The sequence below is a fragment of the Carya illinoinensis genome, chromosome 4 (genome assembly GCF_018687715.1).
Source record: "Carya illinoinensis cultivar Pawnee chromosome 4, C.illinoinensisPawnee_v1, whole genome shotgun sequence".
In the NCBI taxonomy this organism is placed as follows: domain Eukaryota; kingdom Viridiplantae; phylum Streptophyta; class Magnoliopsida; order Fagales; family Juglandaceae; genus Carya; species Carya illinoinensis.
This window is the reverse complement of record NC_056755.1, coordinates 11,549,952-11,576,850: the sequence shown is the minus strand read 5'-3', so window position 1 is coordinate 11,576,850 and position 26,899 is coordinate 11,549,952. Positions and strand designations below refer to the sequence as shown.

Here is a 26,899-nt window from a genome sequence, read left to right as displayed (position 1 = left end):
TAAAAGACTGGAACCTTAAAAATGTTACCATTGAGATGATTCATTATTTCTACAGCACCATGGGGAAAAACAGTTTGTACCACATAAGGCTCACTCCACCGAGACCTTAACTTACCAGGGAACAAGTGTAACTGAGAGTTGTACAATAACACTTGTTGATTAGGCTCAAAGGTCTTATGTTGGATGTGTTTGTCATGGAAGTTCTTCATTCTTTCTTTGGACAACTTAGAGCTGTTGTAGGCATCCATCCTCAACTCATCTAACTCAGACAACTACAATTTTCTCCCACAATCAGTTTCATCAATGTTAAAATTACATTACTTAATGGCCCAATACGCTCTATGTTCTAGATCTACAGGCAAATGGCAAGCCTTACCATACAGTAGTCTATATAGAGACATGCCCAAAATGGTTTTAAAGGATGTTCTATAAGCCCACAAGGCATCAGACAATATCAAAGGCCAATCCTTCCTGTTTGGGCTAACTGTTTTTTCAAGAATGCTTTTAATCTCTTTACTTGCTAGTTCAGCTTGTCCATTAGTTTGAGGATGATAGGGAGTAGATATTTTGTGATGGATACCATACTTCTTCATTAAGGCCGAGAAATGCTTGTTACAAAAATGGGTGCCATTATCACTGATTATGGCTTTAGACATGCCAAACCTTACAAAAATGTTTTCTTTCAAAAATTTTAAAACAATTTGATGATCATTAGATTTGCAAGGAACTGCCTTAACCCATTTAGAAACATATTCAACAGCAAGAAAAATCTATAAATAACAATAAGAAGAAGGAAATGGTCCCATAAAATCTATTCTCCAACAATTAAAATTTTCAATCACTAGTATAGGTTGCATAAGCATCATATTTCTTCTAATGATTCCTCCTAATTTTTGACATGACTCACAAGCTTTATAAAAACTTAAGGCATCCTTGAACATAAGGAATCCTTGAACATAAGGAATCCTTGAACATAGTTGGCCAATAAAATCCACTTTGAAGAATTTTAGCCATTGTTTTGTAGGCTGAAAAATGCCCACCACAAGCTTCGTATGGCAAACATTTAAAACACCAGAAATTTCATTATTGGGCACACACTTCCTAATGATTTGATCTGAACAATACTTGAAAAGGTAGGGATCATTGTAAATGAAATACTTAGCTTCAGCTTTCAACCTTTTGATGTCTTGAGCATTCTAATGAGGTGGAGTCTTTCCTGTGACCAAGAAATTTACAAGATCAGCATACTATGGTAAAGTCTCAACTAAAAATAATTGTTCATCAGGAAAAGAATAAGAAATTGAAGGAAACTCCTCAGAAACTTCAGGTGTAAGGCGAGAAAGATGATCCGCCACCACATTTTCTACTCATTTATTGTCTTTTATTATGAGATCAAATTTTTACAATAGAAGTATCCATCTTACCAATCTCGGCTTGGTGTCTTTTTTTTATAATAAAAATTTTCAAAACTGTATGATCAGTGAATATTATGATAGGTGAACCAAGGAGATATGATCTAAACTTATCCAATGCAAAGACTATAGCTAGTAATTCTTTTTCTGTGGTGGAATAATTCTTTTGGGCAACATTCAAAGTTTTACTAGCATAGTATATGACATATGGCAATTTATCTCTTCACTGTCCAAGTGCAGCCCCCACAGCAAAGTCACTTGCATCATACATTAATTCGAAAGGAAGTGACCAATCAGGGGGTCGAAGGATAGGTTCCATGGTGAGATTAAATTGACTAACAATAGTGTATGATGTATATAAACATCTACTAATGTATAATAAACTAATGTAATAACTTGTAATACTAATTTATAATAATATTTAATACTAATACATTCATCATAGATATTCTATACAATTATAACTATAACTAAACTTATATAGTTATTTAAATTCAATAATAGTATGAACGATTTATTGTTCCTAAATAAATATAATATACTTATACTATATGAGTATAATAAATTGACTAATAATAGTGTATGACGTATGTAAACATCTACTAATGTATAATAAACTAATGTAATAACTTGTAATACTAATTTATAATTACATTTAATACTAATGTACAGACACTAATAATCTATAAATTTATAATGACACGTGAATTTATAATACTACTATACTAATATATAATATAGTTGTTATACTTAGGTGTGTAAAAAAGACCCGGTTCCATTTAAATTTTTAATTTGGTTTGTTTGTAAATATCCAAAATTCACAATTCTTTTTTGTAATTATTCCACTTAGGCCCTTACGAAACCCTTGGACCCATTTCTTCTTCCCTTTACTAAATCAAATTCACCTCAATGAAAAAAAAGGTGCGGCGGCTACAAGATTCTCCAATCTCCATTGATCCATTCTCCAAGTCCACGTGCCAGAGTTGCAGGTCCTCCGCGCCAAAGTTGCAGGTCCTCCACAACCAACGTCCACAGCGGCACAACCAACATTGATCTCCACAACTAACGGTGCAGCTTCGACAATGCCAGAATCCCAAATCCCCTTTAAGGCTTTAATGTCACTGTAGGCATTGTATTACAATTTATCCTCTGTATCTTAACTCTTGAAAATTTCTGCTGCTTTCTACATGGTTTCACCTCTTGACCCCATTCATAAACAAATTTATATATATTTAAAGCTATGTTTGTAGTGTTGCTTGTGAGTAATTTATTGATACGGTATGATTTTAACTATATAATGGATCTAATTTTAACTATACAATAGATCTAATTTGATAATAGATGATAGATCTGATCTGATCTGATAATGTTGGTCTTGATGTTGATGATGATGGTGGTGATATTAAAGAAAATATTTTGAATAACGTCTCAAATCTTGATCCTTATTTTATTGATGAAGATGAATGATTAATTGTTTTAGATCTTAAAATAGATCTTAGAACAGATAGGGTTGCAACACGTATCTAATTTTGATAATTTAACTATTCCATACTCAAAGATCAACTTCACAACATTAACAATAGAATATTCTTTTTGGGTATTTAAAACCAACTTTTTTTTATCATAACTTCTCACTAAAATTGATCTTGGTCAAAGCTCAAAATATATAAAACTAAATTAAATAATACCTTAAATCAAAACTTTTGACCATGCAAACAACCTATGATTTGATAAGTACATTCTATAATCAAACTTGTGTTCATATTTTTAAATCAGTTTGTGAACATGTTGGGGCTAAACTGGCCGTGTTTTTACTGTGAATCTGTCTAACTATTTTAATCATTCACCAGACCATTATTTCATAAGCCTTTTATATGTTTTACTACTAACATTGGCTGCTTGTTTTTTGGACTATAGGTATTGGAGTAATTTGCCAACACTACCATTTGCTTTTTTGGACATTTTTTGTAATTGTGTGTGATTGTAATCTGTTTGATAAAGTGTGTGATTGTAATCTATATAAATTGTAATATGTTTTATAAAACTATACTGATAGTCTAATATTAATACTATTTATTATTGTTCTATAGATGGATCAATCAACTGAAACACCAGGCAAAACACCCAGCAGGATGAGACCTTTAATGGAAAGGAGCCAAAAGACCATAGAATCAACAGCGACTAATGATTTGCTTTCTCCCAAATCTAATGTAAGTAACCCATCTACTAGTTCTAGGAGTGGTATGAAAAGATTTGTAATTTGAGACTATTTTAAAAAGATTAAAACTGAGGATAATTCAAGACCTAGAACTGTATGTAATTTTTGTGGGACTACTTATGCTTGTGATCCTAATATAAATAGTACAAAATCAATGTTATAGCACTTAGAAAAAACATGTAAGAAGTCTCCATTTAGAAAAGTGGATATAAACCAATCGGTATTAGGTTTCTAGTATAGAGAAAGTAGTAGAGGGCTTGTATCTATTACTTTTAATGTTGAGACTTGTAGAGCAGTCTTAGCAGAAATATTGGTTATTGATAAGCTTCCTTTTAAATTTGTGGAAGGGGAGGAGAGGAGTTTAAGAAATTTACGCTTGTTGTGCAACTTAAATGGAATGGGATTCCATCATGTGTAACGGTTGTAAAAGATATTTTTAAACGTTATTTGAGAGAGAAAGAAAAGTTGAAAAGTGCTCTTAAGGGATATCACATTTGTTTAACCACGGATATATGGACATCCGTGCAAAATTTTAACTATATGTGTCTCACCACACATTTTATTGATGAAGATTGAAAAATGAACAAAAGAATTATCAGTTTTTGTAAGGTGGAAAATTATAAGGGTGAGACATTAGGAAAAAAAAAATCGAAATGTGTTTTCTTGAATGAGGGATGCCCAAAATATTTACAATTACACTCGATAATGCAAGTTCAAATAATGGGATCGTTTCGTATATCAAAAGAAAGATAAGAAATAAAAAAGATAAGATTTTGGAACATGAGTTCTTGCATATGAGATGTTGTGCTCATATCTTGAACTTAATTGTTCGAGATGAGTTGAAAGAATATGATCAATTAATTGCATGAATTCAAGAGGCTGTGAAGTATGTGAAATCATCTCCACAAAGGTAGAATACATTTAAACAATGTTGTGATAGTGAGGATATTACTTGTAAAAGTAGTGTATGCTTAGATGTACCAACTCGTTGGAATTCCACTTATACGATGTTGGATAAGGCTGAAAAGTTTCAAAAAGAATTTCAACAGCTAGAGGATGAAGATTTGGGATATGATAAAATTGTTGGGGAGGATGATAGTGAAGATGATGATGGTGTTAGTGAGTTAGGTAAATGAGGAGCATCCAAGTTAGGGCCTCCAACTATGGATGATTGGAATAAGAGTAGGTTGCTTATAAAATTTTTAAAATTTTTTTATGATGCAACCTGGCATTTCTCGAGGGCCAATTATGTCACTTGCAATTGTTTTGTATTTGAGCTAGCGACAATTCATGTTGCAATTAATTTGGAGTATGCGGAGGGGCCTCATAATTTGAGGATAAAGACGTTTAGTATGAAATCTAAATTTGAGAAGTATTGGGGAAATATTGAAAAAATGAATCTTTTGTTGGTTCTTGATCCTCGATATAAAATGCGTTGTCTAAATATTCTTTTTGAAGGATTATATGAGGATAATAGTTCGAAAGTTCTTATGTTGTTGGATCCGGTTAAAGATGCTCTGACTCGTTTATACGATAGTTATTGTGCAAATGACGGAAGTGATGTTGGGGCACAAGATCAAACTATGAGCTAATCAAGTGAGAGATGGGCTAGTACTATAAGTTCAGATCCTGGGGTAGGTCAAGGTGATTTCAGATCAATGAGATCATTTATCCGTGCAAAAATTAAGAAGCGTTTGGATTCAGAGAACTCTTTGGAGACTAAATCTAAATTGGAGAGGTATTTAGTTGAAAAATGTGAAGAAGATAATGCGAAATTCAATTTGTTGAATTGGTGGAAGGTTAACAGCATTAGATACCCCGTGCTTTCAAGAGTTGTGTAGGATGTTCTTGCAATTTTGATATCTACAGTGGCCTCTAAGTCGGCTTTTAGCACAGCATGTTGAGTACTTGATTCTTTCTGTCGTAGTCTATCTTCACTTATGGTTCAAGTCCTTATTTGTACACAAAATTGGCTTTGCTCATCTTCTACCCTGTTTAACATTCGCATTTTAATGGATGATATTGAGGAGTTTGAGAATTTGATACAGGTATGTAGCATCATTCACCTGTTTTTTAAGTTTCTTTAAAATGAATATCATATTAGTAATTTGTTTTAATTATTATACTTTTTTTTCCCTTTTGTGTAGAGCTCATGGAAGACCTAGGGAGTTCTTCAAGACTTACTTCTTTGGTTGGTGATAATTAAATTTAAGGTAGGATAACTTGTATAAAATCTTTACTAAAGTTTTTTTTTTCATTTAATGTAATTATTAACTTTTTATTGAAATTAACTGCTTGATTTATTTTTATACAATTGCAAGGTTTGTTGAATGAACTATTGGAGTTGGTGGCTTGGTGCATAGCTACTAGCTATTTGTTCTAGTTGTAAAGTTTCTTATTGGATGCTATTGTAATTTGAACTTCTAATTTGGATTTGTAATTTGGACTTTTAATTTGAACTTGTAATTTGTTAGACTTTTTGATTTGTACTTTAGACTTTTGGTATTTGGATTTATAATTTGTTAGACTTTTGAACTTGTAATTTAGACTTTTGGAATTTAGACTTATAATTTGTTAGACTTTTGGATTTGTAATTTAGACTTTTGGACTTATTTTATTTTATAGCATAATTTTCTTTTTATTGTAGATTTTGTTTTTTTTTTGTTTTGTTTTGTTTTTTTTTTTGTAGCAATTTTATTTAAAGGCTTATAGCCTTATAGTAGATTTTTTTTTTTTTTTAACACTAGGTTTCTTGTTTTCATTTTATTTATTTATTTATTTATTTTTTTAATATCAATTTTTTATATAGCAGAATTTTGTTTAGATAGCATAATTTTTTTGTAAAGTAGATTTTTTATCGAAGAATTTTTTTACATAACAGATTTTTTATCACAGAATTTTTTTACATAGCAGATTTTTTTATAAAACAGATTTTTGTAAATAGTAATAGATTTTTAATAAAACATATTTTTTTAAATCAGTTTTTTTTTTTAACATAATTTTTTATGACAAATTTGTAATTTATTAAAACCTGAAAACTGAACCAAATCGGACCAGAAACCGGTAAAATTGGAGTACCGGTTTAGGAGAAAAACCGGTGCGTAATCGGTTTTCGAAAATGCAAAACCGGTGCCTACTGGTTCGGTTCTAGATTTTATCAAAAACCAGACTTAACTTGACCGGTTACACCCGTTACACCCCTAAATTCGAGCAAACTATTATTCATTTCTTCAGTCACTAGTTGTTGCATTGGTTCCAAACATTCTCTTTGACTTGAAGGGTTAGAAGTTGTAAACAAATTGGTGAAATATGTTAGAAACACTTGATTGATCCCTTGTGGAGTATTGTAATTGTAGCCCTTTCATCTTGAATCATGCTGATGTAATTAGCTTTTCTCCTCCGAGATGCACACAAGTGATAAAATTTGGTATTTCTATCCCCCTTCTGAAGCCAGGTTTGTTTAGTTCTTTGTTTCCATTTTAAATTCTCTTCCTCTAGGCCCCTTATCACTTCCTTTTTGAGCTGCTAATTTGTTGCATATCATTGCCAGTACTACTTTGCTGAAGCTGTTGCAGTTTTGCTTCTTTTTTCTTTTTTTTTTCCCCTCAATTACTCCTTTGAATTTCTGCTCCTAGACCTTGCACCAAACTTGTAGCTTGTTTTTGCACTTACTAAGCTTGCTGGTAACTGTTGTGATTGTTCTTCCAGTGGTGATATTTTCTTTCCAGGCAGTAGATACTAACCCTTTGCATTAATCTTTTTGGCCCTAGATAAACTCATATATGAAAGTTCTGTTTTTCCTGCTGCCATATTGAAAATGAGTATTGAAATTGATGATGAGAGGGTTATGATTAGAGGTGCAAGCTGATATTGTATGGATATAGACGTCTTGATACATCCTAAAAAATTGGGGGTTAACCAATGCTCGAGCTAGTCTTTCTTCTGTGAAATCTAGGCCTTCCCTGTTGTTTGATCAAGTGAACTTAGGTCCTTTGTATCCCATATCAGACAATTCACTATTCTGTAAAGCTTTGCTAAAGGACTCCATTTGAATATTAGGCCTAGAAACACCCCCATGTTACTCATGATGCTGTAGAATTTCATTATAATACCCATACAAATCCATGATTTGTTTTCAAGTGGTTTCAATTTCCTCAACAATTGCCAACTTCCCTCTCTTAGTGCTATATTAAGATTGCCATAAAACCCTGTGAGCAACCACTTATTTCCATTTTCTGAGTCATGAACAGTTACAGATATATGAAAATTTGTATAAGATTCCAATTCTAGGTAAGTATTAGAATTCGACATAAGAGCAATCCCACCACTTGAACCTCTACTACTATGAAGCTTCTATCAAAACCAATTTTGTTACTAATTCTCTCCATCTTTTCCCTTTTGTTCTTTGTTTCAATAAAGAAAATGATGGTTGGGCACTTTTGCTTCACCATAAAGTGAAGCTCTTAAACTGTTCGAGGGTTCTCAAGCCCTTGATAATTCCAACTCATACATCTCATTGCTGTCTCAGCAGCCTCACCATATTTTCCTGATTTAAGCTCTTTTCAGGATTAAACATGTGTCTTGGTTTCTTGAAAGCAGCCTGCTAAGTATTGGTTTCTAATTCCATTGACTCCCTTTTTCTGCTGCTTGATTCATTGTTGTTTTCAGTTTCCACAATTTCCATTTCGACATTCCTTTTCATAAAAGCTTGTCTTGCCCTTTTCTTCCAACCTATTTTCTCAATCCCAGTTTCCACAGCTTCTTCTAAGTTCATAACAGCATCCTCAGGTTGACATAAAGAATTGAAATTATTATTAGGACTGGCACGACAGCTTGTCAAAAGACTACTTGTTTCTACCATCTTTCCCCCTTGCTTTTTTGACCCGACTGATTCTCCTCTATAGCTTCTTTCTGATCTCTCTTAGTATGTTCAGTGGACTGATTAAACTCTAATTGCAAAATACCCTTTCCTTTGTTGGAGTTGTCACCTTGAGTCATCTTAGTCTCAATTGAAGCTCTGTTGTTCACAGGCTTGTCAGTTATATGGAGACTAGCTTCTCTTCTTTCTTCACCATCCTCTGTTTCTGCCAAAAATTCAGTCTGGACTCTACCACGAGCTGCTATTCTTTTATCCCCAAGTCCATTTGTTATGACAGGAGAAGCCCTCAACCATTGACCGTATTGAGTTATGCCAATTCCTTTTGTGTTTCTTCGAGCTTTTTCCATAGCACAATTCCTATTAACATGTTTTATGGCCCCACATAAAAATTAAAATAATGGTAGCCTCATATTTGATCTGTCCAGCTTTGTTTACCCTCCACCCTGATCGTCCTTCCTCTAGCTAGGGGTTTAGTTACATCCAGGTTTACTCTAACCCAGAGATACTTACCCCAACCTAGGCCTTCTTCATCAACATCAACTGTCATGAACTCCCCCAGTGTTGACCCTACAAGATCCCCACCCTCATAAGTCATCACTGCCAAAGGCAATCCGTGTAATTATACCCAGAAAGGTTCTTGGTTAAAATTCATCTCATTTGGAGGAGTATTACTATCAAATTGTTGAATACAGATCAAAGATTTATCAAAAAACCAAGGTCTTCCATTTAGAACTCTTTCCATATCCATCCTTTTCTGAAATTGATCAACTATAAACTTGTTATGTCCAACCTCTTTAAAGAATAACCAACCTTCTGGATTCCATATTTTTGTCATAGCAGCTTTAAAAGCTTCCTTCTTCATGTTCTTGTCTATCAGAATAAGTAATATCAAGCAATTTTGTCCTCTAATCTTTGCTCTTCTTATCTCAACTTCAGTGAACTTTAATTCTTTCTGCTCTTCCTCTGTAGGAGTAAACCCTTCCCACAAGTGTTCCAACTCTTCCGCCATGCTTGAGTAGCTTGAATTTGTCATAAAAAGCTGAGAATTGCCAAAGAAAACTAGACCACCGCCTCAGCCTTCTCGGAAAGGACAAGACCTTCTTCTTCAATTCTCTGTTTTCTTTTTCTTAACAGAATAGAAGAATTTTAAATAAATAAAATGTATCATAATCATAAGTAGATTCTATAAAAATAAATATATAAATTTATATCATACGTTAAATTTATTTTACATAATTTTATAATTAAAATATTTTTCTTATTAAAAAATTACTCTAAAAACTTAAAAAAAGCATGCTTGTTTCTTTTATATATATATATATATATTATTTTTTAAATCTCATCTCACCAACAAGGGATGTGCCATCGATTTTTCTCCCGCAGCTATTGTTTTTTTAATTAGTTGGACGTATATTCCACCCAAAGTTATCCTAATCCGTAAGCCATAAACATTAACCTTATCCATTCCATTGCTTTGAATTCCATATATTCCATTGTTTTTTTAGTAATAATTAAAAAAAAAAAAAACTTGACTACCCAATTATTCCATATGAATTAATATTATCTATAATATTTTTATTTAAATACTTTTATAATTAAATTAGAGAATATTAAATGTTTTGTAGATGGCATGAAGTCTAACAAAGTTTACATGTATTTATATATTTTTAAAATTTAAAAATTATTTTCATAAAACAAAAAGGAAAAAATATTTGGGTTCTATGTATGCTATGCATAGGAGAGATACATATATTATCATTTTTATAATTTTATATCTTAAATAAAAAATATTTTATAAAATAACTTATAATATCATCTTATAAAAATATATTTACTTTAATAGAAAGAGTCGTATCAATGAATACGTTACGTCTATCGTGCAAAATCAATCTGATCCAAAACAGAGAGCACTCGTCAACGTTGAAAGGCGCGCCAAAAATAAAAAAACAAAAATACAAAATAACTGCCAACTTCCTCCGGCCAATACATTTTCGACACGTTCTCCTATATGGCTCGTGCCACGTCACCTCCAGGCTCCGCTACCGTTGCTTGTATTATAAAAATGGCAGAGGAACCTACGATTAGCTCCCATAAGTCTTTCGCTTAGGAAAAAGAAAAATTCCCGTACGTCTTTCTCTCTGCGAATTCTGTGCGATCGGCAGAAATGGATACGCTAGATCTAAATCGGAATTGGACCGAAGACGAGGAAAATCAACCAATCGGCCGGAGAATCCAACGCCTGTCCTTGCACCTTACCCCGGTGCCGCGGCAGCTTGGCAACCTGCAGCTCCGGACTCTCACTTGCGCTGCCAGGACGAAGCTCAACGTGGACGCCAAAAGCTTGTCCGTTTTCATGAGAGGGAAGCACAGGGACATCCAGGAGAAGGTTTTCGACTTCTTCAACGCTCGCCCGGAGCTTCAGACCCCCGTGGAGATCTCCATGGACGACCACCGCGAACTCTGCATGAGGCAGCTTCTCGCGTTGGTCAGAGATGCCGGGGTGAGGCCCTTCAAGTACGTGGCCGACGAACCGACTAAGTACTTTGCAATCTTGGAGGCTGTGGGGAGCGTGGACATGTCTCTTGGGATTAAGATGGGTGTGCAATACAGGTGATTGCTCTCTCAGCCTCATCTATTTTTGGGCGTGTTTAGTATTTTTTTCAATGATTGAATCAGAACTTCTCAAATTTTGGTGGAATTGTTGGTTATGAGAATTTTTAAAACGTGGATCTTGTGTTGTTTGATTTAACATTTGGTGAGTTTTGTTGTGGCAACAATTTGTATGTCTACTGGAGTTATAACCACGAAGACTTAATTTAACTACAATGTTCTGAGCTGATAGTGGATATTTGATTACCATGGTTTTGAGCTGATTCATTGTGCATACTTTTCCTAATGATACAGTTTTTTTTTTTTTTTGTTCATGATTTTTTTCAACTGCCTTTTAGATTACGATTGCTTTAGGGTTAAAAAAAACACTCAATTTGATTGAGGTTACTTGAATCACATTAGTTAAATTTTAGGCCGAGTCTTGAATGGTTAGATCCCACCTAGGCCACTCTTTCAGTGGTAATGTTCTTAGCTAGTAATTGTATCTTCATAGTTTTCAGCACTCATATCCTGAGATAAAAAATGATTTGTACAGTCATGTGCAAGCTCACGCAATCCCTTTAAAAAAAGGTGGGACATTCTTAGGGGCCCACTTGAAAAATCAACTTTTTCATAGTGGGCCCCCACTTTTTGAAAGAGATTGCACGTGGACTTGCACATCCTATGACTATATCTAACATTACTCATTTGAGATAAGGATTTACTCAGTGTGAGGTATCATATAAAAAATCTCCTGAACTACCATTTCTTTGGCAATATGCATGGGGCTGTCATCAGCTTGGTTCGGTCCAGGTTTTGTATATTTTCCTAAACAAACCAATTCGTTTAGTTCAGTGCTTTTGTACCCTGCAGTCAACAGGAAAGTCATAAAAACCTATTCTAATCAGTTTGAAACTGTTGGGTTCAGTTTATGGTGTGATTCAGGTTGGAAGTTTACGACAAATTCAATTAAAATACCAAAAATCAACCAACCCAATAATGACAAAATTTCAATGACAACATATTCACCAATGCAATTATTAAGTTATATATTTGGTATTAAATTTGGTAGGTTCAGTTGGTTCTGGTGTGGTAAATACAAAACTCAAAACTGAACTGAAAAAACAGAAAATAACATTATTTTTTTTTTGAGAAAAGTAAGAAGTATATTAATGAAAGAATAGGCAAAAGCCTCGTTCAGTACAAAGATTGTCCTAACTACTTAGGAACTAAAGAAATAAGGAAATCATGTAAATCTTGGCCATTAAAATTAACGGCGATAGCCCAAGTACAAAGAGTTCTAAAAAAGAAAGCTTTAAGCTCCATCATCGATCTCTCTTTGTCCTCGAATGTCCGTGTGTTGCGCTCCTGCCAAACGCACCACATGATGCAAATTGGAATCATCTTCTATGAAGCCTTGATCTGGTTGTTATCCCTTAGGTTAGTCCAGCTAGCTAGTGTTGCCACTACGGTCTTCGGCATAACCCAACCCAAGTCTAGTCTGCTAAAAACCTCATTCCACAACCCTCTAGCTACCTCGCAGTGTAGTAGAAGATGATCCATAGATTCTCTCCCGTTTCTGCACATGCAACACCAATCTACAATGATCACCCTTCGTTTTCTCAGATTGTCCGTTGTGAGAATCTTCCCTAGGGCAGCTGACCACACAAAGAAGGCAGCTTTGAGGGGTGCCTTATGTTTCCACAGTCTTTTCCATGGAAACTGAGAGTGATGCGTTTGTGTTAGGGACTTGTAGAACGCGCGTACCGTAAACATACCTTTGACTGAAGGTATCCACCACAATAAGTCTAAGGGCTGGTTGCTTGGTCTGATTGAGTACAACAAACTCAGGAAGGTTTCAAAACTGTCAAATTCTCAATCTTGTGCCGCCCTACTAAAATTGATGTTCCATTGGATTTGATCCCCTACTACAACCATGACCTCTACCACCGAAGCCGCTCTGGCACTTGCAACCCTGAACAATGTCGGGAAGAGTTCCTTAAGCGGACAATTACCGCACCATGTGTCGTGCCAGAACTTGATTCTATTCCCCTCCTAAATGGAAACTAGTGTGCCGAGAGAAGACCCCCCAACCTTGCCTAATATATTTCCATAACCTCACACCATACGCCCCTCTGACTTCCTTGGTACACCATCCGCCCCATAAACCACTGTACTTACTCTCAATCACCAACTTCCAAAGTGGATCTGGTTCTCTATGGTAGCGCCACAGCCACTTATCAAGTAATGCTTGATTAAAAGTTCTCAAGTTTCTTATGCCCAGTCCATTATAAAACCAAAACTGAACAAAGTAATGGGAAATTATTTATTTTAAACACAAATTTTCAAGTCTAACCCAAAGACTTTGTTAATATTTATTTTACATCTTCAAATGATGGTTGATATTGAGGCAGGTTCCTCATTTGTATCCTTAGAAAGATGAGCAGAAATTGGACTGTTCGAAATGTCTCTTCTGTTTTGTTCATTGATTCTAGTTTTGCACTGTCTTCGGCTGTAAGCTTCATATGGTCAAAATGCTAGCTTTGGTTGAAAACCGACCGACCTGACCAGCATTATTAGATGCACACACACACACACACTCTCTCTCTCTCTCTCTCTCTCTCCCCCCTCCCCTTCCTTCCTGGCACTCTGGATTGCAAAAATTTTGGCTTATTAAGTCTTCTTTAAAATAACAAGTTCTTAGCTTCTACATGGTGCTTGAATTCAGTTGATGTATTTACTTGGGATGTAACATTCGCAGAATCTTTTCTTGTCCATTTTTTTCAGTGTTTTATTGTCCAGTTATATTTTCTTTCCAAAATAAGAACTGTACGACGGTCTTGCTCTCCTGTGTTGATTATCTATACTTCTGCTGCAGTCTCTGGGGAGGTTCTGTGCTCAATTTAGGAACTAAGAAACATAAGGTTAAGTACTATGATGGTATTGACAATATGGAATATCCGGGTTGTTTTGCTATGACAGAACTACATCATGGTAAGCTTGCCTCCTTATCTGTTATTGCTTTGGTACTTGAATTTGTGTTTCCTGCAACTAAGATGGTCATTCTATTGCTGTTGTGTTCTTGAGATCTTCCTGCCATAGTTGTATACAACCTTGTTGCTTTTGTCGAGGAATTTATTGTATTCCAGCTCTAACAACAAAGAACCAACTTTGCAGTTTTTGCTAATTTCATGGAATCTTTTGTCCTGAATCTAATTGTTGACATGATGAAATTTGATCTTAAAGTAAATTATGTTAGTTGCCTAACAGGCACTTTACAACTTGCCTGCGACGTTTTAAGATTAAGCCCGTTGGCTTGTATAAGTTTCTTTGTGATTTGGAACATTAATTTCACCGTATCAATATCAGAGAATGAAGTCACTCGTTATTTGCTTTCACCATCTTCTTTTTTGTTCTCTCTCTCTCTCTCTCTCTCTCTCTCTCTCTCTCTCTCTCTCTCTCTCTCTCTCCACACCACCCCAAAAAATGGATTCGATATGGTTTTGTTATTGATATGGTCGATATGCATTTTTTCTTGTTGATGTTTCTTAGGTCTCTGTTCTTCATCATTACCACTTTTCTTGGCATGCATATATAATCTAAGCTGTATTTTGTTTTTGTGCTTAAAAGGCTCAAACGTTCAAGGCCTCCAAACGGTTGCTACATTTGATCCAATCACAGATGAATTTGTAATTGACACACCCAATGATGGGGCCATCAAATGGTGGATTGGTAATGCTGCAGTTCATGGCAAGTTTGCCACTGTCTTTGCTAAGCTGATGTTGCCAACTCACAATACAAAAGGAGTTTCTGATATGGGAGTGCATGCCTTCATCGTTCCAATAAGAGATTTGAAGACCCACCAAACACTTCCAGGGATTGAAATTCATGATTGTGGCCACAAAGTGGGCTTGAATGGTGTGGATAATGGAGCGTTGAGATTCCGTTCGGTCAGAATTCCTCGAGATAATCTCCTTAATCGATTTGGAGATGTCTCCCGAGATGGAAAATATACAAGTAGCCTCCCAACGATAAATAAAAGATTTGCTGCCACATTAGGGGAACTTGTAGGTGGGAGGGTTGGTCTTGCATATTCTTCAGTTAGTGTCCTCAAGATAGCTGCTACAATTGCAATCCGATATTCTTTATTGCGCCAGCAGTTTGGCCCCCCAAAGCAGCCAGAAGTCAGTATTCTTGATTACCAGTCTCAACAGCACAAGCTCATGCCAATGCTGGCTTCAACGTATGCATTCCACTTTGCCACTCTGCATTTGGTGGAAAAATATTCAGAGATGAAGAAGTCTCATGATGAACAATTGGTTGGCGATGTCCATGCACTTTCGGCGGGCCTCAAGGCATACGTGACATCTTACACTGCGAAGTCACTGAGCATCTGCAGGGAAGCTTGTGGAGGTCATGGGTATGCTGCTGTGAACCGGTTTGGTAGTTTGAGGAATGATCATGACATTTTTCAGACGTTTGAAGGGGACAATACAGTGCTGCTACAACAGGTTGCAGACAAGTCCCATCCTGTTACACATTTTGCTTAAGACTTTGATGAATCATGATGCAGACTCCAAGTTTGTTGTATCTGATAAAGCATGAGAGCACCTAAATTGATGGTGCTATGTTCCGAAGGACAAGTGTTAGGAACGAATACAGGGTTAGTTTAGTACTAGACTAGCACTTCTCCACCAGATGGACCCACCCTGCCTTGTGCTGTTCCAAAGTGCAGTCAGGTGGCAACACAGAGCAGGGCTAAAAAAATCAACATCATGCTACTCGAGTGGCTGATATTGTGAGGTGCCTGAAAAATCAAGACCCCAAATTAGGTTTGAAAAGCCAGTGTGAACTCAAGCTTTCCGTGTATATTTTCTGAATAGCCTGTCCTTTAGTGTAAGTTCAGGGTGACCTGCCTGAACATTTCACCCTTTGCCATTCCAAGGCAGTAGAGGTGTGCTTCCGATAGATAAGATTATGCTGTGGTACCTTCTAGGGTTCTAGCTTCCATTTATACATAGGAGACTGCTGTATGAACAAATTTTCTATGCAGACTTGGGTTTGGGGAAATATGAAATAATATGAATAGAAGGGCACTATTTGAGCGATAAGTGAAAGATGAAGTAGCTGAGCACCCTGCCAGGGTTAATATATTCTGGGAAAAAACCCTTTCTTATGGCATTGCACTGTTAAGTACATAAGTGCCAATCTTGAGTAACACTTGTCTGGATGCTAACATTCACCATAATTTCGTATGGGGCTGTGTATATGTGTTTGCAGTACTTGTAAACCTTAATTTCTCCTCTTGCATGGAAACTAAACTCTTGAACCTTTCCCTTGTGATGCAGGTGGCTGCTGATCTCTTGAAGCAATACAAGGAGAAATTCCAAGGTGGGACACTTGCAGTTACATGGAACTACTTGAGAGAATCCATGAACACTTATCTGTCTCAGCCAAATCCAGTAACTGCTAGGTGGGACAGTGAGGACCATTTGCGGGATCCTAAGTTCCAGTTGGACGCCTTCAGAGTGAGTTTTATCTCAGTTCTGTGATTTACAAATTTCAATTGTTGTAAACAATGAATCCATACAGTTATGGCTTACATAAATTGCTGATTGTGTTTTATTTATTTTTTGTTGCAGTATCGAACATCTCGATTGCTTCATAGTGTTGCTGTGAGGCTAAACAAACACACCAAAACTCTTGGAAACTTCGGTGCTTGGAACAGGTGTTTGAATCACCTTTTGACGCTTGCTGAGTCACATATTGAATCTGTCATCCTCGCAAGATTTATTGAATCGGTGAAGAGGTATCTCCTCTCCAAATCTGAGTCTCAAATATTCTTTTACGTTTTCCTTCATGAATATTGGGTTTTTAATTTGGTGTGATTGGCAGCTGTCCGGATGCCAGTTCCCGAGCTGCTTTGAAACTTGTTTGCGATCTTTATGCCTTGGATCGAATCTGGAAGGACATAGGAACCTACCGTAATGTTGACTATGTGGCACCCAACAAAGCTAAGGTATTCTACCATAAAGGCTAATAAATTTTTAAGAACGTTATTGAGATATATTATACATACGGAATGCGATTGAAGCATGGGGAAGATTTTGACCTGCCTTCTTACTTCAGAAGAAGAACAAAATGTTTACCTATTTTTTTGTCTCATTATTCGTTATATCTTAAATAATTGATCTTTGCATATTTTTGTTTTGTAGGCAATCCACAAGCTCGCAGAATACTTGAGTTTCCAAGTGAGGAATATTGCAGGGGAACTTATAGATGCATTTGATCTGCCCGATCATGTTACACGGGCCCCTATTGCCATGCAGTCTGATGCTTACTCTCAGTACACCCAGTACGTGGGATTCTAATCCCTATATGCCGGGGGGTGGGGGTGGAGCATAAAATGCCATTCGAAATGATTGCTGATGTCCAAAGTGTTTTGATTCACCCAGCATGTTAAATAGGTGGTCAAGATCACATTGGTCTGAAACCCATGTTGGCATCTCATAGAGGTTTGGGAAGAATAATGTACTCAAAAGTTTAAACAATTACGTTATACCTGATTGATTCTAGTTTGTAATCATCACCATTATTTTTTTTTTAATTCGAAATAAAAATTTTAATTATGAAAAATAATTTGTACTAGGGCTGTTACCTGCCAGAGTACAAGCGGATAGCATCCTTGTAATAGAACAATAATGGAAATGGAAGATGAATACATGAATGGAAGTATATGAGATGCTGTATTGAATTGAAAGATAACTTCTATCTTCAAGGGGAGCGAGCTTCCACCACAGGAAATACCAGATGAAATCTCAGAATAGTCTAGATGCTTTTCCTTTGCCCTACTCGGTACGTATATAGTAATCTAAACTGTTCCCTTATACTGGCCCATGGGCCTTATATGAAAGTAAACTAAGAAATACAAAGTAAAATAAGATCTTAAGACTACCAGGCCCAGGGCCCACTCTGATCCCCAACTTCAGCCCGCAACAGGTTCTTCAGATCTCTATGCCCAGCCTTCTCTTCCCACGGCCTAGGCCCACGTTACTTCTTCACAACCCCTTCCAAGTCGGCGTATCACAACTATTGTGTGAATACCATGAAAATCACTAGGTACTGTTTGGTCATTAAGATTTTTCATCTCAAATATAAAATTTTTATCTCATCATTATAATTTTTTTAAATCCTCATATAAAATATAATAAAAAATTTAATTTTTTCTTAATTTTTTTAAATTTCAAAATAATAATAATATTAAAATATAATATTTTAATATTTAATTTTAAAATTCAAAATTTTCATCTGAGAAATCTCAGTGGCGAAGCAGAAATCACAAAATTTAAATATACACAAAATCAACCCCAAAGTGGAACGGAGGTCCTAATTCAAACAAAAAACATGGTGCTCATGGTAGACCAACATCTATGGATTTTTGCCTCAGCGCTACGTCTGGAGAGAGGAAAAAAATAATAATAATAAATAAAAAATAGAGAGGAGAAAAACCAACATTTTAATAGTGGTCTTTATTTTAGTATATAAATATATATGTATATATACAACTTACATGCTATAATTATATTTAATATTACTCTTCATTAACATGTCACATCATCATACGCCTATTGCCTTAGAAGGAAAATTGGCTCGACATTGCCCACCAAGACGGCTATTTTGTTTTGTTTTGTTTTTTTTTTTTGTTAATGTATTTTTTAATCTTTTTAAACGTTTAAAAAATTACAATATTATTTAAAAATACCTTACTTAATTATTAAGTAGAAAAAAATAAAAATAAAAAAGTGAGTCGATAAAAATTATCGAGAGAATGTATCAGTGGATTTAGTGTTTTCTAATGTAAAATATAGGGTAGTGCTATTATGTCATCCAAATTTGCCCACTTGGTACTCTCCCTAATGCAAATTACATTTTTCTTTTCTTTTTTCTTTTTATTTCGAACATTTTTAAAAAATTGAAAAAAATCACTAATACATTAAAAATCATTTCTTTAACTATTAATTTAAAAAAATATTAAAAAACAAAATAAAAAACATAAACGGTCAAATTGAAGGAACAAACTCAAGGAACATATCATTTTTCTAAAATATATTGCACCGCACCCTACTCCTATTTCATTAGGTTCAATACAATAAGATGAAAATGAGAGTTAAAAAAAAAAAAAAATTAAAAATTAAAAAAGAAAAAAACAAAAGAAGGTAATATTTAACATGTCTCAAAATAGAAAGTGTAACAATTGGATACCATGACATTCTCAAAAAACATTTATGAAAACCTCTTGGTTTCAATAGGCAAACATATTTATGAAAACATGACCCGGTACCAAGTGGCGAAGCAACATGCCTGTAAATCTTTTGGCAACAAGGTGTATTACCCTTTATCAAATCAGCTTGTAAGAAAAGTGAGTAGACATTTTAGCATAAACTCCAGTGTGAAAAAGTTATCCGAACCCGTAAATTTAAGGATTTCCACCTTGAGCTTCCAAAAATCTAGCCAAACTGGTACTCTCACACAACTCCCCAAATACTTGATCCTGCCAGTACTTTGCAACTTTAATGAAATTTACAAGTATCTAATTCCAACCACAAACTCCGATAATTGCATAAACTTTATGTTCTAGTTGGCCCACCTTTCAAATATCTAATTCGAGCTGTTTCACTTTGCTGTCTAATATCTTCATACATTTTCAATGAAGCCTCCGAAAACTTTTTCAGCTGATCAAGAATCTTTGTCAAACTTGTTTTTATGCTAAACAAATTGGAAGAAGCATCATCATCCTTTTGATTTTCTTTGCTTTCTGGTTCTCCATTTTCTGCATCAGTAGGTTCCTGTTTCTTCTGCGGTTGTTCAGCTTGTTGCTCCATCAACTGGTGAACCTCCAATAAAAATGTTTTGATTGCATTACTAAGTTCATCAGATGGCAAAGCTTTAAGCCCAGCTGACCAATCACGACAGAGAACAAATACAGGTGGTGCCAGAAGTCGACGAGGGGATAACGGCTTTCTGGCCCTGGAGCGTTCTCGTGGCTGTAGGATGCAGTTTTGCAGCCAACCATTGAGAGCTTCCACATATGATGTGAGACTGTTAATCCAATCGGCAAAACTTAAGCCAAAGCATTCAGTCTCATATAGGAGTTGAGACATTATCTGAACATGGGTATTTCCTTGGGGAGTTCCTGCGGAAGTCCTTGAATGGTATGCCAATGAGATGGTGATGTACTGTGCATGATGGCATTCAAGCATGGCCTTCCACATTCTGGTCAATCTACATAGTCACGTAGTTAACTCATAATTAGTGTGGAGTAAACTCCTGATGGAATAAAAAGTATTAGGAATAAATTTGGTGTAGAAAACAATATTTATTACCCCATGATCAACTCTAACAATTGTGGTTGCAGCTCTTCATCCCTAATTTTCTCAATTCGCTTCGATATTGAATCAACAGAGTGAATTGCCACCCTTATTTGTGAGTGAAGATCCTTCACAATTGCCCGGGTTTTGTCAATAACTGGACTACTACAATCCTTTGCAAACTGCTGCCTAAGCTGATCACACTTCCGATCGTACTCCTTCCTGATAGATTCACTGGCCTACCAAGAATCAAAAGGTGAAAAAGTCAGAAGCAAGGAGTTGCATCATTTATAAGTGCTTTTTTCTAAGAACTTTTTGTTCCATTTTAAGTGTCCTAAGTGAAGATGCCAAAGTTGAAAATGGACCAGTTTGCCAGCCAACATTGAGCTCCCCCCAACTGGGTAATTGATTTCCATTGATAAAAAAAACTATAGCAGTACAAAACAGAGTATCAATGCAGCCCACAAATAAGTCTGACAGCAGGGCCAAACAAAACAAGGTCAACAAAATCAGCAAGTGCAGTGACCAGACCTACTTCAAACCACAAAGATAAAAACCATCACAATTTCAGAGCAACTAGTTTCAATGATGAAACCCACTCCATTTACAGAGATAAGAGAAAGAACAGTTAAGTGCATATCACTTCCAGTAGATGAATCAACACAACTAGAACTCCCCAACTGTAGCATTTAGACATCCATGCTCAATCCACCCGGTAGCACTAAATCACATCCTCAACAAAATGCAGCAGCCATTAGCAAACGAGTCAACCAAAAAGATGCCAAAAGAAGCACCAGTCCTAGAATCCAATAATAGCATCTATATACCATATCATTTCCATAGCATGGAGCTTTACTTCTATAAAGCCACGTCATCCACTATCTTATTATACTATAACTATATGAAAATTAAACCATATATTTCATTACGTTAGACTTATTAAATGAAGAATAATATAACCAATTAAATTTCTAATTTATTTAAACTTAAATTAATAAATGACAAATAAAATGTATTTTGAAGAGAAAAATCCACTTGAGAAAGAGTATAGAGGCATGAAAAACCTCATTACTTGATATTGTAGAAAAAAAGGGCTCAGAAAGATAGGCTCTTAAGCTTTATTTCTCAGTTTTCACTGGTACAAGGTATAAAGTGAATCTAAAAATTTTATATTTCTTTAAAAAAATTTAAAATAAAAATATTTTTAGAGTTATTTTTGAATTGCATATCTGAAACTGTTACCACACACCATGTGGGTTTGCGACTAGCTCTCCATAAAAGCAAGCCAAACAAAGAAATTAACAACCTTCTTAAAATACAAACAAGCAAACAAAGAGGCCCATCTGCATTTTATGATACATTAATCCTGCGGAAACAAAAAAAGAACAGCACTCTGGTACACAACATTATCCAGACACATCAGAACTGAATGCCTTCAGAAAGGTCCCAAATCAATCAACAATATAGACATCTAGCTGCTGAGTTAGATAGTGATGGTTTCTTGGCATATTTGAAACTCCAGCTAATGAGAACTTTGAGTAGACATTCTCTCTCAAATCCATAGATACTCAAATTCACAAGTGCCAAAATATAGTTGGCATCATATTAAAATATCATTTTACAAATTTTGGATCATCTTTTCCATGTAAGAAAATACGGTTGAACAGCTCGTGTATGTGGCTTTCTTTGTTTGGATGACAACATCAAGGAAGATTCTCCCTTTGGATAATCTAAGGAAGTGGCGTGTTTTAATGATTAATTGGTGCTGTATGTGCATAAAAAGTAGAGAAATGGTTCACCATATTTTACTTCTTCCTTTTTTCTTTTTTTTTTGGGTCACATGTCCAAGAGTGACCCATTCCCAGATTTATTAAGAAAACCCTCACTTACAGCGGAGGAATACCTTAATTACAAAACAAGCATAAAAGATTAAACAAAACTCCACATGCCGAAACAAAGAACATCCTCACCAAAACTAAAACCAAACACCGGAAACAAAAAGAAAGCAACAACTCAATGACCTCTTAGATAAGGCAAGGACAATTTATCCATTCGAATCAATCCTTTAAGGTACTTTGGAACATGCAAAAGAGATCTCCAAACAAAGGTTGAACCTTGAGCACCCATTTTAGCTAAATAATCAGCCGGCGCATTTCCTTCTCAATGACCTCTTAGGTCCACCATATTTTACTTCATTGTAAGGTAACATAACTATATGTACATGCTGCAGTGGGCCATGCCTCGACAGGTAATGGATATGCTAGCATGCTAGAAAGGCTAGATTGGAAATCTATGTTGGGTGAATATATGGAGAACGATTTTGTCATGTTTGACATGGTGTATTTGGAAGGAAAGAAATTATCAGAGCTTAAGGATTGCAAGAGGATAATGGAAGAACTTAAGAGTTGTTTTCCTCAAATCTCTTTATCATCGGACAAATTCTCATGTTTCTTTTGATTCTTTCAGGATTTTCTTGCACTTTTCTATCTTGTGGTTTAGGCGCATCTCCTACAGACTCCCTCTATACTTGGGTATAACCCCTATAGCTTTTCTTCAATAATATTTTCAACTCATATACAAAAAGATGGAAACAAGACTCTTTTGCTTCTCATAAGTTGAAGGACAGGACAATTACTAAAAAGCATTAAGCTCCGAAATATCAAAGAATTATATCTAACACTTGACAAAATTGGCATCTATGCCATGTGCATTCTTCCACAAACAAGTATATTTATACTTTTTGTCCATGTAGAAAAGACAACACTATTAATCATGAAAGGAAATGAAATATTATTCCATGAACAATCTTTTATATTTAACAGGTTTTGAGACTAGTTTTTACATCACATTGAAGTATAAGTTAATAACATGACATAATACACTAGAATGTCATGGATGTGGTTCATTTTTTTTTTTTTTGATAGTTACATGGATGTGGTTCATAAACTAAATAAAAGATATAACTTCCCAAAACAAGATACAAGAATGTGGTCTAGATCTGAAATCAAGATAAAACCACTTAATTTTGAGAGGACTATTAAGATGCTATTGTTAATAGAGTTCCCTGAAAATGGCTCATTTTAGATTTACATTTATGGCCCAAATCATGAGATTGTGACAAGTTTATTACTTAAGAAAGCCCCATTCAATGCATTGCCAGATCCCAGATAATCAAGAGGATCAAGAAGATGTTTAGACTTTTTATATGAATAAAGTAGCTTCAACCAAGTACCTTTATTTCATCATAAAGTTTTCTCTCCCATGCATATAGCCGGTCTAGGGTTGAGGAATGGCTTCCAGCAATCATGCAGAATTCTTCAACAAAATCATTTCTGCTGTCATCATTATCTTCTTTTGATGCTGGAGCAAGAGGAATCCTGGATGAGGATGACCTTGAAGATGTTGTTCGCTTCCATGTAATAACCTTTGTTAAATTTTGTGAAGATTCTACACAAGCACGGAAAATGAATATGAAGGCAAGGGCAGGAAATGTTGCAATGTAGTAGCCCATGACAAAAGTTGCCCTTTCATTAAGCCTGTCGGGTCTTAGTAGGTTGAACATTATGCAGATGATGGCCATATTAATTGAAAACGATAAATCCCAAACTAAAGCAAAACAATCTATTAAGATATACTATTACCTAAAAGAGTCTCGCAATGTTTTGTAGCATAGATACAACTTCTTGCCACTACTTTAAAGATGACTGCCATACCAATTTTTTTCTAAGGTTCAACACAGCCAAAATTGTTTACCAAATAAATGGATTGACCTTTAGCATTTAAAGGATTATGACTAAAACTGTATAGAATGTAAATGTCCACGGCTAAAACCTAAGAACACCATAGAATCGCAAATCAATTTGTTTATGCTAGGTGAAAAGCTAGAAATTACCGTGAGTAGCAAGTGCAGTTTTCCAACGGCAGCAAACAAGATGGAAAGCCCCCAAAAGAGCCAAGGCAGATGAATTCCCTACGAAAGTTTAGTTGTTATTTGAAGCTAGCAGAAGACATTTCAGTAACATAAAAATCTGAGCCACAAAGTTATAAACGGGATTTTCAGTACAGAATACACAAATTTAGAAAACAATACATCACTATTTGAGCGATAATACGCAATTCTCTCATTTAAAAAAATGACTACCTTTTGCTTCAGAATATCCAACCCTGATTGTGTTTGCCTCTAGCATCCTGGAGACCTCCCTACCAGATTCAGAAGCTCGAAAGAAGCGATTCTCTATATCCTTTATGCTCGAAAGAAAATCTTTAGCTCTGTGAGTAATGAATTCTGAAGGATCCTCTCTTTCCGCAGATAAGTCCTTCTCTACCATGGTTTTCTCCCTCTTTGAACCAGACTGTGCTAGAGCAACTGGAACATTACCTGCCAAAGTCTCAGCTGACCCGTTAATATTATTACCTCCCGATTCTAGCCTGCTGACTTTACCAGAAACCGTTTGTTCAGAACCTTCAACTCCTCTAGAGGTAATTAAATGAGCATTATGCTCCACCGATTCATAATTGCTATTATTTCGAGTAGCCATATTACTGGGGATTCCACCAGCCTTAAAGGTTCCTTCATGAAGTTCATTAGCCCCATTGCTCTTGAAGTGTCTCCATCCACTCATATCATCTGAATTCATATCCAATCCGCTGTGCCCCATAAATCTAAAGCTCTCACTACCATCAATGGGGTCAAAGAAATCCCACGAGCCTGACTCAAGAGGAGGTGGAGGTGGCGGTGGGAATGGAAATGCCATCAATTCCTCATCCACAAAACTATTACCACCACTCGGACTGACCATAACAGTCACAGCAGCACTACCCCCTGACCTCATATAACTCAAAGCCGCCACGGGCGGAGAAAGGGAGCTCTCATTGTGCAACGGAGAGTCCGAGACATCAGCAACATGTGACGGAGAAGGAGACGGGTATGACGAATGTGATGGGGTCTTATCCGAGGTCGACAGAGACGACTCGATTATAATCTCTGCCTCGGCGGACCGCCGAAGAGTAATGCCGATGTTTCTGAGGGATTGGATGTAAGATACATGAGCAGCTGCAAGGGAATACCTTGAATCAATAGCCTGCTTGATGAATCTCATACGCTCTCTGCAGAGACGGAGAGCTTCATTTTTCTCAGTTTTGGAGTTCGCACAACCCATTTTTCGTCAAAATTTTGGGGATGCGGGTCAACAAACTTGATTCATCTTATTTCACAAAATAAACAAAAACGCACACGAACAAAACCAGAAAGAGCCCTAAAGACTCAACTTTCCAGCTCGACATCCCCATTCCCAAAGGCTTCAAAATGCATCTCTCTGCAGTACCAACTGAATTTCCAATTGAAAAAAGCTTGAACGAAGCTAAGAATTTGGACACGGGATATTTACCAAGTAAACAAACAGTCCCTCGAAATGACGAAGAATTTCAGTTCAATAGAGCCACCAAGAGCTTAGCAACCAACATTTCAGTGAAATTTGGACAACTCGCCTGATGAAACAAACCGTAATTTGCAGAGCCACTTCCTTACGATCTTCAAAACTTTTTTACAGTAAAGAGTACAAGAAAATGCATACGCAGAGAGCCCTTATTTTCTACGAACCCTAACCTTGTGGGCTTGAACAGAGGAAGAGAGAGCAACCTTTCCCAACAACCAAAAGGCAAATGGCTTCTGCACGAAACAAGGAGCCCCCTTGGCGAAATGGCATGGTTCAGAAGAAACGAAAAATCCAGATCGTGAAAATAAGAGTAAATCGTAGGACTTCCTTTCACACACTGCTCAGCGTCAAGAACAGGGAACTAGTTGTTTCCATTAAAGAGAGAGAAAAGCAGAGAAAGCAAGAGAAGTAGTTGGTTCCTAAAATCGAAGCCATTAACGGAAACCCGAACAGACCGAAAGCAATTAATGGGGGGGAACCTCAGCGTATCAACTTCCTTTTGGGGAGTCTGGGACCAAGATTTTCCATAGTGCTGGAATGATCAAAGATAAATATTTAGTACTAAAGCAAATGTGAAATGCAGGGCGAGAGAGAAAAATCTGCTACAGCTACTGTTAATACTACAGAGAAGGAGCCTCGAGATGTGTGTCTAACATGGGAGCCATTTATTCATTGCAGTTCATTTATAACGATTAATGAAATCGTAAAAAGGAAAAAAAGATGGAGGGCCTTGATTTTTTCTGTCCAGAAAGGGTTCTCTCTCTTTTCTACTGTTCAAGGACCGTACCTTGGTGGTGGATTACGGAGCAAAGCGGAAGGTGGAGCTCATTTTTTTCTTATAAAAACCATAGAGAAAAACATTGCTTTATACAGAGCACAAGGGGTGAGAGCTGTCAGACAAGAATACCCGTTTTCATTGGAAAAAGGAGGGTTTGGCTGACATGTTTGGCATTAGGTTTTCCCGAGGGACGGACTCTCTAACGGCTCCTTTATAGAAT

At 36.0% G+C, this 26,899-nt stretch overlaps 2 protein-coding genes across 2 annotated transcripts; one reads left to right on the top strand and one right to left on the bottom strand.

Moving 5' to 3' along the window:
• Positions 1-10,590: 10,590 nt before the first annotated feature.
• LOC122307661 (acyl-coenzyme A oxidase 2, peroxisomal) lies at positions 10,591-17,858 on the top strand. The gene is made up of 7 exons (XM_043120689.1): positions 10,591-11,119; positions 13,977-14,092; positions 14,729-15,609; positions 16,447-16,626; positions 16,741-16,907; positions 16,994-17,117; positions 17,314-17,858. Exons 1-7 carry the CDS (start codon positions 10,674-10,676, stop codon positions 17,467-17,469), a joined length of 2,070 nt encoding a protein of 689 aa, XP_042976623.1. The 5' UTR covers positions 10,591-10,673; the 3' UTR covers positions 17,470-17,858.
• Positions 17,859-19,443: 1,585 nt separating this feature from the next.
• LOC122307526 (protein ALTERED PHOSPHATE STARVATION RESPONSE 1-like) lies at positions 19,444-26,845 on the bottom strand. Its single transcript, XM_043120447.1, has 6 exons — positions 26,689-26,845; positions 24,608-26,433; positions 24,359-24,436; positions 23,699-23,913; positions 20,482-20,705; positions 19,444-20,380 (listed from the first exon to the last, which is right to left on the bottom strand). Exons 2-6 carry the CDS (start codon positions 25,623-25,625, stop codon positions 19,726-19,728), a joined length of 2,190 nt encoding a protein of 729 aa, XP_042976381.1. The 5' UTR covers positions 25,626-26,433; positions 26,689-26,845; the 3' UTR covers positions 19,444-19,725.
• Positions 26,846-26,899: the final 54 nt, after the last annotated feature.

What these genes read in the sequence shown, in the direction of transcription:
- LOC122307661 (XM_043120689.1), top strand. Translation starts at nt 10,674, where the DNA reads ATGGATACGCTAGATCTAAATCGGAATTGGACCGAAGACGAGGAAAAT. An exon ending in ATACAGTGCTGCTACAACAG is followed by an intron (nt 15,610 to 16,446) that starts GTTGCAGACAAG and finishes CTTGTGATGCAG; the next exon opens with GTGGCTGCTGATCTCTTGAA. An exon ending in TCCAGTTGGACGCCTTCAGA is followed by an intron (nt 16,627 to 16,740) that starts GTGAGTTTTATC and finishes TTTTTGTTGCAG; the next exon opens with TATCGAACATCTCGATTGCT.
- LOC122307526 (XM_043120447.1), bottom strand. Translation starts at nt 25,625, where the DNA reads ATGGGTTGTGCGAACTCCAAAACTGAGAAAAATGAAGCTCTCCGTCTC. An exon ending in TGGATATTCTGAAGCAAAAG is followed by an intron (nt 24,437 to 24,607) that starts GTAGTCATTTTT and finishes AAACTTTCGTAG; the next exon opens with GGAATTCATCTGCCTTGGCT. An exon ending in AACTTTATGATGAAATAAAG is followed by an intron (nt 20,706 to 23,698) that starts GTACTTGGTTGA and finishes GATTCTTGGTAG; the next exon opens with GCCAGTGAATCTATCAGGAA.